At 37.8% G+C, this 12,195-nt stretch overlaps 1 protein-coding gene across 1 annotated transcript; it reads left to right on the plus strand.

Moving 5' to 3' along the window:
- Window positions 1-250: 250 nt before the first annotated feature.
- Window positions 251-1,198, plus strand: LOC110328190 (putative olfactory receptor 10D4). Its single transcript, XM_021207574.1, has one exon. It carries the CDS (start codon window positions 254-256, stop codon window positions 1,196-1,198), a length of 945 nt encoding a protein of 314 aa, XP_021063233.1. The 5' UTR covers window positions 251-253.
- Window positions 1,199-12,195: the final 10,997 nt, after the last annotated feature.

The raw sequence follows: 12,195 nt of genomic DNA on the forward strand, positions 1-12,195 counted from the left end.
ACACTATCTGCAATTGCCCTTGGAAATTATCTTCTGGGTGAAAATTTTAAGGAGCACTGTCTCCAATTAGAAACCTAACTACAGAAAGACATTCCATCATCGGGAAAGGCAATTCTACTTACAACATCTATCAGTAAATATCAGCATCTTTTTTCTACAACCTCGTGATTTAAACTCTTCTTATCCACATACACAATAAATTTCACCAAGAGTTTCTTTCCACAGACTCCCAGGAGCTGATTCATCCATAAACATGACAAATCACACTATGGTGACAGAATTCACCTTGCTGGGCATCCCTGAGACAGAGGGCCTGGAGAATGCCCTGCTTTTTCTGTTTTCAACAATGTATGCCTGTGCCCTGTTGGGAAACTTCCTAATTCTTACTGCAATCACTACCTCCCCAAAACTCCACACACCCATGTACTTTTTCTTGGGAAACCTCTCCATCTTTGACTTAGGTTTCTGTTCCACTACAGCTCCAAAGATGTTGTCATATCTGTCAGGATGGGGTGGAGGGATCTCTTTTCAGGGATGTGTTATACAACACTTCTTCTATCATTGTCTGGGTTGCACATTGTGTTTCTTGTACACAGTGATGGCCTATGACCGCTTTGTTGCCATATGCTTCCCTTTGAGATACACAATCATCATGAACCACAGAGTATGTTGTGTCTTGGCCACAGGGACCTGGATGAGTGGCTGTGTGCATGCCACTATCCTAACTTCCCTCACTTTCCAGTTGCCCTACTGTGGCCCCAGTGAGGTGAGTTATTACTTCTGTGACATGCCTGCAGTGTTATTGCTAGCCTGTGAAGATTCCTCTCTAGCACAGAGGGTAGGTTTCACAAATGTTGGTCTTTTATCTCTCATTTGTTTCTTTCTCATTATTGTGTCCTACACTCGAATTGGGATCTCCATCTCAAAAATCCGCTCAGCAGAAGGCAGGCAGAGAGCGTTCTCCACCTGCAGTGCCCACCTCACAGCCATCATGTGTGTCTATGGACCAGTCATCGTCATCTACCTACAGCCCAACCCCAGCCCACTGCTTAGTGCAATTATTCAGATTTTGCACAATCTTGTGACACCCACCATCAACCCATTGATCTACAGTCTGAGGAACAAGGATGTGAAAGCAGCCCTGAGGCATGTGTTTCTTAAGAGGTGTCTTAGCCTGGAAGTAAATGAAAATATCTAAGTATTTGCTGAATAGTGTCTGATTCAGTTTACTTTGAGTCTGTGACTTACTTCACAGGACACATGTCATCTATAATTCCAGGGCACATTAAATTGAAATGTACATTACATCAAATTGCCACTTCCTTCACCATTTGAAGATACATGCTTATTTTATATTTCTCTGTTTTATGATGTAACATGTGATGAAATGTCTGCACAGATGTGTTAATTTTTTATGCTGTGTGAGTTCTCTCTAATCACCAATATTCCCCACTATATGTTTGTTATCTAACTCCAAAGGAGCTCACAAACTCACTTACTCTCTTCCATTAACTATCTCAGAGTTTTATATCCATTCTAAATGGAGAAATACACTCCAGATTTCTACCAAAAACTCAGGAATTCAAACTAATGAAAACTAAATTAAATTGAGCCTTTCACATACAGTCTTGTGAGAATCCAAACTTGTTTCTTGTGCACATCTTCTGGATTTTAGAAGATTCTTGTATTTTAATTTTATTCCTTGAAAGGAACAAACTTAGTTTATTTCTTATTACTTGCTCACTATCCACTTTAGTTTTATAACATTGTCTCACATCTGCCAAAAGTCCAATTAAATTAAAATATATTTATTCATTTTAAAAACAGGAAATTTGGTATAGATATAACGTCTGTAAATCAAATAGCTGTAACTTGGGAAAAATTATGTGGTTCTTCTTTTTCAGAGTAACTCATTTCCCATTCTTTATCTCTATGCTCCAAATTGCTGGGAAAATTAAATAGATACATTTTATGTATAAAACCTAGTTAAATTTTTAGTGAAAATGTTTTTCTTCTTGTTCTGATTTTAGTTTTCTCTTGATTGTTTTATATCTACCTGATTCAGAGTTCTTCTTAACTGGTACAGTCTTTCCAATCTTGAAGGAAGAAACAAATAAGTTATGGAGAATAAGAGAAGAAATAAGGAAGGAAATATAGAGCTGTGTTGCAGAAGAAAATTAGTAGTTCACAGTGGACTAATTAGTGTTTTCTTTTAATCAAATTTCTGTCTATAAACATGGGTAGTTGAAAACTACCTTTATATTGGAAAATATAAAACATGCCCACTAAGTTTAAGCAGTTCTTTTGGAACCTATTCAAAGCGCTCCAAAGACGGTGCATTCTAGTAACCAGGGTGCTGTGATGTGCTGAGTAGGAATCTCTAAAATGAGATACTCTAGCCCACCAACAGTCAGTTACTCACACAAGAAATTAAATAGGCATTACTGTAACCCAGGACACCTTAGGTCCTCTCAGACAGCCGTGATTTATTTGAAATATTAAACATACTAATGTTAAAGAATCAAAAGTATCCTGCAATTTTATATCCCCTTCAATATTCAGCATAGACCCTGAAAGTGGAGTATCTACCCATCTCATCAGGAGGCTATAGCTTCAAACATTCTGGTTCTCGGGGACCACCACAGTTATTCCTGTCTAATACCCACCCTTTCCTTTCTGCGCTTGCCTTCTGGACAGAATGCCAAAGGGACATCTTTAGAAGCTTGCCTCTACTGTTCATTCTGTATTTTATTTTACAGTGTGTGTGTGTGTGTGTGTGTGTGTGTGTGTGTGTGAGAGAGAGAGAGAGAGAGAGAGAGAGAGAGAGAGAGAGAGAGAGAGAGAACAGACATGCAACAGTAATCAGAGAATGACAGAGAATGACTTCCCCTTAATTCTTTCCTTTCATCATGTGTGTCCAAATTATTGATCATAGGTCATCAATCACATATGGAGTCATATTGAATTCTTGCTATTATGTCATCTTTGAAGTCACTTGTTCACCGATGGTGACTTCATTTGATGTGTTATCTCAAAAATTACTTGGCCAGAAAGGTATTTTACTTTGCACATTAAATATGATCTTTTTTTGAACTCATGGTGATTTTGTGATTAGTTTAATGGCATTTTATGCCTACACATGTTGGCCTGAATATTGACACATAATTCTCCACCCATCTTATTTGCTGATCTTGCTGAGCTCCGAGGTGTAGGACCTAATAGAGGTTTTCAGTTGGGACTGTCTTTCTACCTAATGCTTGGCTACTCAGTTCTGCATCTGCTTCTATCAGCTTTTGTCAGATTTCTCTTTGATGATGATTGGTTCTAGATATCAATCTATGAGTATAGCGAAGTATCATTAGGAATCATTTCATTGACCTTTCTCTTTGTATTTGGGTTTATCCAAAGTTTGTAAGCTACCCATAGCTTGCTTTTCCTGACCATCCAGTCAGTTTGGGCATGGGCTCCCATTAGTGGCATGGGCCTCATGTTAGACCTAATGGTTATTATCAAAAGTTCTGAGCCATCATTGCCACAGCACATCTTGCAGGCAGAATAAAAAGGTGGGTGAAAAGTTTTGTGGCTGGGTTAATGTTCCAGTACCACAACCTCCTTCTTTCTCTTTCTTCCTTCCTTCCTTCCTTCCTTCCTTCCTTCCTTCCTTCCTTCCTTCCTTCCTTCCTTCCTTCCTTCCTTCCTTTCTCTCTCTTCCTTNCTTCCTTTCTTTCCTTTTCTTTGCTCTTTCTTTCTTTCTTTCTTTCTTTCTTTCTTTCTTTCTTTCTTTCTTTCTTTCTTTCTTTCTTTCTCTCTTTCTTCCTTCCTTTCTCTCTCTTCTTTTCTTTACTTTTCTTTGCTCTTTCTTTCTTTCTTTCTTTCTTTCTTTCTTTCCTCTCATCCTTCCTTCCTTTCTTTTTCCTCCCTCTCTTTCTTTCTTTTCTTTCTTTCTTTCTTTCTTTTGTTTAACTTATTCTATCATATATTACATCCTGACTGCAGTTTCCCCTCCCTTTAGACCCCCCCAAGCTCCTCCACCCCCCACCCCCCGCCTCCTCTTTCCCTATACAATCCTCCTTACTTTCCCTTCATAAAATGGCAGACTTCCCAGGGATATCAAACAAACAAAGCTATGAAGTTGCAATAATATTTGGCACCTCCCCTCATGTAAAGTTTAATGGTGGAATTCAGTAGGATCACAGAAGCAGGCACAAATGTCAGAATCAGCTGCAGACCCTCTGTTAAGAGTCATATAAAAACACTAAGCTACACAACTATATCATATATACAGAAGACCTAGGTTAAACTCATATAGGTTCCCTGATTGTTGGGTAAGGTTCCGTGAGCCTTTTGTTGAATCTGTGGGTTTCCTTGTGGTGTCCTAGAGCTCTCTGGTTCCTACAATCATTCCTCCCCCTCTCAGCAGGATTCCCCAAACTCCATATGTTAGGCTATGCATCTCTGCATCTGTTTCCATCAGTTGCTCAATGAAGTCTCTCTCTGAACAGCTGGGCGAGGCACCAATCTATGAATATAGCAGAATACCATTAGGCATTGTTCCATTGACACTTTTTTTTTGCCACTTGTGTTTGTTTCTGTTCTATGTCTCTGAGCCATCTGGTCACTAGTTTCTGGTCCTCCAGGCAGTGTAATGGGTGGGCTCCCTCTCATGGCATGGGTCTCAAGCTGGACTGACTAGTGAGGCACACACAGAATTTCTGTGCTACATTAACCCAAAAAATCATGCTGGAAGGACAAATTGTAGGTCAAAGTATTATGATGACCAATTTTTATTATATTAGTTCTACCGATCCATAATCATAAGAAGTATTTATATCTTCTACTATCTTGTTCAATTTTTCTTTAAATACTTGAAGTTATTGTCGTATAAGTTTCTCTCATGTTTCATGTCTTAGTCAGAGTTTCCTTTGCTGTAAAGACACACCATGACCAAGGCAACTATTATAAAGTACAACATTTAATTGAGGCTGGCTTACTGATTTTAAAGTTGAGTCCATTAGCATCATCAAAAGAAGCATGACATGACACAGGGGGAGCTGAGAGTTCCACTATAGTTGTGAAGGCAAACAGGAAAAGACTGGCTTTCAGACAGCTAAGAAACAGGTTTTAAAGCCCATGCCCACAGTGACACACTTTCTCCAATAAGGTCCCACGTATTCCAACAAGGTCATACCTCCTAATAGTGCCACTCCCTGGACCAAACATATTCAAACCACCACACTTGGTAAGAGTAACCATAAGAAGTTTTATATTATTTGTGGCTATTGTGAAGTGTGTTATTTCCATGATTTCTTTCCCATCCCACTTTGCATTTGTATGTGGGAGGGCTAATGATTTATTTTGAATTCATTTTGAATCCAGCCCTTTGGTGATGCTTTTTTTGTCAGCTATAATATTTCTCTGGTTGAATTCTTTGGCTCACTTAGATATGCAATATAATGTGTAAATCGTGATACTTTGACTTCTTTCATTCCCAATTTTATTGTCTTACTATAGACATCCTTCTGTGACTCCCCTTTTGAGTAAGACTTTATCTATTCTATGATGACGTTTTGTCTAAGAAGGTAAAATTTTCGAGAGAGAAAAAAAAATAAAGTGTGGCTTTTGGGGCTTTGCCTCATCTACCAAATGTATATATGAATATGTTTGCTTGTCTATAGGTATGTACATACATATGTGAATAAGTATATGTGCATGTCTGTAAGTATGCATGAATAATTGTGGAATTATTGAGACAGGCAGTCGGTTTCTGCCCAAGTGTTTGTGTCTATGTGAGTCTACGTGTGTGCTTGAATGCCCTCTTTTTTCATTTTGTTTTGTCACTGGCTCATGAAGAGTTAATGAACTCCAACTCTCTCACCTGACCAGTGAGGAGCCCTTGAGCTAGAGAGAAACTCAGCCTTTTCCCCTTTAATCCTCTGCTGCTATTAGTAGGAATTAACTACCAGAAGCCAGCAGCTTTTGATCTTAGAATAGCAAAGAGTTAGAAATAGAAGAATTGCCAAAGACAAAACACCCTTAGCCCCCAAATCCACCCACCAGCGCCTATCATAGTCTACCTGGATGTCAGGTTTGTCACCAGCACAGCGTCATATAGTTAGTTTGGGTAAAGGTTTGTTTATTGTTTTGTTTTGTTCTCTTATTTTATCAAAGATTGAACTCTTTGTTTCATTGATTTTCTTTGTTTTGTTCTCTTTGTTTCTATATTCTTGATTTCAGCCCCCAGTTTGATTACTTCTGGCTGTCTAATTTTCTTGGATGTGATTACTTCCTGTAGTTCTAGAGCTTTGAGATGTGCTGTTAAGTTGCTAGTACAAGATCTTTCCAATTTTTTATGTACGTATTTAGTATTATGAACTTTCCTCTTGGCCCTGATTTCATTGTATCCTATTTTTGTGTGTTATGCATTCATTTTCTTTAAATTCTAGCAAGTCTTTAATTTCTCTCTTTCTTATTTGAGTCAGTAGTCATTCTGTATAGAACTGAGTGACTGGATGTACAACCCTGACCTTGATGGTTCCCAAAGCCTAGCAGGCTTGGGCCTAGTGAGAACTTAAATGGGAGAACATGAGCTGGACCTTCCACCTGTTTCTTATGCTGGCTTTACTAGTTGCTACTACTTTCATTGAAAAAAAGACTCTATATTCTTACCTTATCTAACATCTAGAGATCTCCAGTTTTACCATCAACGCTTCGTGTATCACCCTCTCATGGACTGTCTGCAAAGACTAAAACCCATTACCTGGCCTCAGTGACATCATTTAAGGGTCTAATCTTTGTGTCTGTATCACCCTTGCATTTTGTGTGCCTGCATATTTACTTAGGATTGCAAGAAGCAGACATGTATCAACCCCCTACCTATTATTGGTACATTTCTATTTGACAAAAGCTGCATAGTGTGTAACTCAGTGGTGCCCAGTCAGGTTTAGAGTAAACAATCTCTATGGATGATGATTTTGACTTGTGAGAATGCAAAGCCATGTGCACCAATTACCTAGTTGCAAATATGGTTCAACCTCATTATGAGACTAGATAACTGAACTATATTCATATTTATAAGCCAATGACACAAATCTCAAAAGAACACAAGTTGAAAGTTTATATAATTCAAAACAGTAATTGATCCTATGTTTACACTAGGATCTAGGAAAGACTAATACACAAATAAATTTAAGTAGATGACAAACATATAATGGATGCCACAGTATGTTATGTGCTCATTTTAGGTTATAGTTTGATAATGTCTGTGGTGTTGGTGTTTGATGGTGTTGTTTTCTTTTGTGATTTGGGTTTTGGAGGTTTTTTTTTTTTTCTGTTGCATTGGGTTTTTGTTTGTGTTTTAAGAAGGAATTTAAAATTGGGTGGGTAGGGAGGGAAAAGAATCTAGAAGGGCTTGGAGGAGGGAAAGAAAGTGAACAAAATACACTTAAATTTAAAAAAACCGTTTTAAATAATAAAATGTAAAACAAAACAAATGTACACCAAAGGAAATAAAAGACCCTCAGGAACACCCAGATACTATGATGTCACTGTTTAAATTTCTGACTAATTTCAAAACAAGGAAAAGGGGAATATTTGGACTTCTGTCTCAATGCGAGAATGAAGTATCTGTCTTTGGGTTCTCTCCTGGGCATGGCAGCCACCTGGACCAGCTGAACCTCTTAGTATTATATTGATTACAAGTGAACTCTAAACCCAGATTCATGGTTTCTGTGCTACAGACAGCCATGCAACCTGATGTGCGTCCTGACAGAGCTGACAGCATCATCCCCATCTCCTCCTGTGACTTCTGCCTGCAGTCAATGTACCCAAATCATGAGATTTCTCAGAGCTTTCTTGCACTGGCAAAATATTGTTATTATTTGTATTGCAATATTATTAAATATGTGGTATCTTTTGTGTTTATAATATTTAGCTGGCATGTGGGTATTATGAAATCCATATTTCTGCATTTGGAATAGTGGAAATTACTTAAAGTCCCCATACTGGAGCAATGGAATTTGTAAATAGGAAAAGAAACTCACTAATTCATAATGAATGAATGAACCCAGAGACTAGCAACAGGAACCCAGATAAGACACATCCACATGATATTTAAGCCAATGTGAAGTTGTAGAGAAAGAAATTTGGGGCTTATACATCTCTAACAAGTAGCCAGAGGATAATTCACATTTACCTCTTAATTTCTTTTCTAAAAGATAAGAAAATAATAGTCAGAATTTATATACTCTTATAGTTTAATAAAATTGGTATAATGTGACTTGCCATTATTTTATATTGTTGCATGTTTTGGGATTTTTTTTTATAGTGCTAAAGTAAATATCATGGCTAGACATAATTTAGTATGTAGACAGGTATGATAATGCATTTTTTACTTTGTGTGATGCATTTACTTGATAATCTGTTCATCTTCTGTCGAGAAATGAAGCCAATATAGTGACTTGCTGTAGGAGAGCTTATTGCTTGAATCAGGAATCTGTCCTGTGGTTGCCTGGCAACAAGTTGCTGTGTGGTTTTATAGGCCAATGGAATAGGAACATCAGCTGAGATGCTGCTGAGAGGAAACGGGATAAAATATTTTCTTTCATTTACAATCAACCTTTATTTTTCACAAGCCGGACACTATTCTTTCAGGTGTGGAGTCAGGTACTGTAGTCTATTTAAATTTAGCATTCAGAGATAAGGACATCAGCAGAAGGTTGTTTGATTAAGCTCCTCTGCACACTCTATTTCCAAGTTTTCTCCTTAAGAGACACAATGTTACTGAATAAAAGCTTTTTTTTTTTTTCCTGAAAGCTGAGATGCAAGGAATTTGTACTACCCTTTTCCGAGAGTATATTAAAGAGCAAACAACTTACTGTGGCAAGAGTCTCTCAAACCAGGAGAGTAACCTGCTTTTAAGTCCCTCTGGGAGCTCTGAAATTCAGCTTTTATAAGTCCTTATCCAGGCTGGAATGGATTTTTCTGTGATGCAGCTGCCTTAAACTCATCCACACTTTTGTTAGCAACTGCTCATTCACCCCACTGTTAGTAAAACCTATCAACTCATTGAATAGGCAAGTTGGCCTTCAATTGTGCTTGGACTAGTATTATAGTTTTTCACTGCCTTCACATGGTAGACACTGTGGAAATATTCCATATACTATTGATTATTGTGAATTTACAGCAGAATTAATTTACAATATTAGCTAACTATAGTGCTCAAGGAATTATTCTCTTCTTTTGAAGATATAGATACCTCAAAATTGTCATGAAAAAAGAGGAACTAAACATGACCTAACCAAGTAGCTTAGGAACCAATGTGATCGGAATCTTCAAATGAAAGCAATTATCTGGTTTTATAGAAGATTTCTTTTTTATTATTATTAACAAACACTGAAAGAAGAACTACCTAATTGATCTCTCCATCATGCCTGTAAATATGGGGAAAATTCTTGGGAGGGAATTTTTAACTAGCCATGCAGATATTTGGACACACTTGCCTCACTTACGTTTAAAGAAGGAACAAGCTGGGATTTTATCCAAGTGGAAATGAACTTTTTGGTGAAGGAGGTTCTGCTTTGGGTATTCTATCATGTCACTGTGTGGATAGCACATGTTTGTTTGAAACATTATTCTGTGTTCTCAATAACATTTAAAGGTTTTCTTTAGTTATTTATCAATATATGAATATGCATGTAGAGGGCTTATGTGCCGTATGGGTACATGTGCAAAGAACTTAAAAGGAAGGAGATAGTGAAGTCTTTGAGTGACAAAGATGATGAGTCACTAAAGCATCTAACTGAATAAAATTCAAGTGACCACTTTGAAAACATGGTCTATTATGAGGCTCAGGATATCTTATTATTGTTTAATTAGCACCAAATCTTAGCACATCATACTAGAGAGAAAATATGAAGAGTTTACTGTAGCAGTGATGGAAAGTGTAGTCATGGTGAGCAGAAGGGCACTCAGGAGTAAATAAAAAATCTCAAACTAGACATGTTTAGGATACCAAGGCATTTTATATTATTTGTGACTATTGTGAAGGGTGTTGTTTCCCTAATTTCTTTCTCAGCCTGTTTATCCTTTGAGTAGAGGAAGGCCACTGATTTTTTTTTTTTTTTTAGTTCGTTTTATATCCACTCACTTTGCTGAAATTGTTTATCAGGTTTAGGAGTTCTCTGGTGGCATTTTTGGGGTAACAAGTATATTATCATATCATCTGCAAATAGTGATATTTTAACTTCTTTCTTTCCAATTTGTATCCCTTTGACCTCCTATTGTTGTCTAATTGCACTGGCTAGGACTTGAGTACTGTATTGAACAGGTAAGGAGAGAGTGGGCAGCCTTGTCTTGTCCCTGATTTTAGTGGGATTGTTTCAAATTTCTCTTCATTTAGTTTGATGTTGGCTACTGGTTTGCTGTAGTTTGCTTTTACTATGTTTAGGTATGGGCCTTGAATTCCTGATCTTTCCGACACTTTTATCATGCACTGAAAGAAATGTCATCCAAAGACTGCCCCACCTGGGAATCCATCCTGTATACAGCTACCAAATCTAGACACTATTGTGTATCCCAACAAGTGCTTGCTGACAGGAGCCTGATATAGTTGTCTTCCGAGAGGCTCTGCCAATGCCTGACAAATACAGAGGTGGATGCTCTCAGTGAACCATTGGACTGAGCACAGGGTCCCCAATGGAGGAGCTACAGTAAAGACCCAAAGAGCTGAAGGGGTTTGTAGCCCCATAGGAAGAAAAACAATATGAACCAACCAGTACCCCCAGAGCTCCAGGGACTAAACCACCAACCAAAGAGTACCCATGGAGGGACACATGGCTACATCCATGTATGTATCAGAGGCAGGCCTTGTTGGACATCAGTGGCAGGAGAGGCTCTTGATCCTTTGAAGGCTCAATGCACCAGTGTAGGGTAATGCCAGGACAGGGAAGCAGGAATGAGAAGGTTGGTGTGAAGGGGAATGGGGAATGGGATAGGGGCCTTTCGGAGGGAAACTAGGAAAGTAGATAACCTTTGAAATATAAACAAAGGACATATCTAATTAAAAAAAAATGTTTAACATAGTCGGTCAGGAGTGCAGGAATAAAAATGAGAAGTCTGAGAAATCTACTGACTTTGTGTGTAACACAGGTTATTTATTAGACTAAACTGATTGGACCAATAAAGTTCTTGACTTTTTATTCTTTAATACACTGTCTAAATGTACAATGAGAATCATAATTCAATTCTCATTAGCAGTACAGATTTCTTCCTACCCCCTCCAACATATAACTTCTGTATAAACCCAGGGAAGAAATATCACCAGGACAGACAGAGTAACAAATGAAAATAAAAATATCTGTTTCCCTATTGGATGTCTTCAGCCCATCATCCTAACATTGTTTCAGTTTGCCTACTTTGGGGTTAATCAAAGCCACCACTTCTGTAACATTCCTGCAATTTTACTCTGGCTTGTACTGGTAGCTGACTGATCTAGATGATGGGTTCCATCAATGTTGTCTTTCTGGCTCTGAAGCTTCTCTTCAGGATTTATGTCCCTTATGCACTCATTGGGATTGACATTCTGAGAGTACATTTAGCAGAGTGTAGGCAGAAAGCAGTATCTATCTCAAGGGGTTCCTCTGTCCCTACAGACATATAATTATCATCTACCAAGGCACACCAAATCACATGCTTGGTGCTATGATGCAAATATTAAGCAATATTGTCTTATCTATGCTAAATTCTTTAATCCGTTCAAGAAGAACAAGGAAGTGAAATATTCTTAAGGAGAGATTTCAGGGATATAATTCTTGCTGTTCAGAAATGAATCATGGAATTCAAAACTTTGTTTCCTATCAAATCTTCAATTCCTTTATTTTAAATAAATAAAAAAAAACTAAAGTTCACTATAGGATATTTAAATACATGTGGTATCTCTGTAAGATTGTCTATGTTCTTGTGTCTCTACAATCCCTGATGTATTCTAAGTAACGTCATAACCAACTCGAGTTAACTAGATCTGAATTCTAGGTAAGGAATGCAAGGGCATAGTAAGCAACAACAGAGATATTTCCCACATCTATAATCTTTTCTCCTGGTTGGAGATTAGAGTCAACTCTGACCCTATTCATTCTTTCTCATTGTCAAATCAATCTCATTTCACACTTTACCTAGGAAAGGTAACTTTCCTTTTCTGCC

Source organism: Mus pahari, chromosome 10 (assembly GCF_900095145.1).
Source record: "Mus pahari chromosome 10, PAHARI_EIJ_v1.1, whole genome shotgun sequence".
NCBI classification, from domain to species: Eukaryota; Metazoa; Chordata; class Mammalia; order Rodentia; family Muridae; genus Mus; species Mus pahari.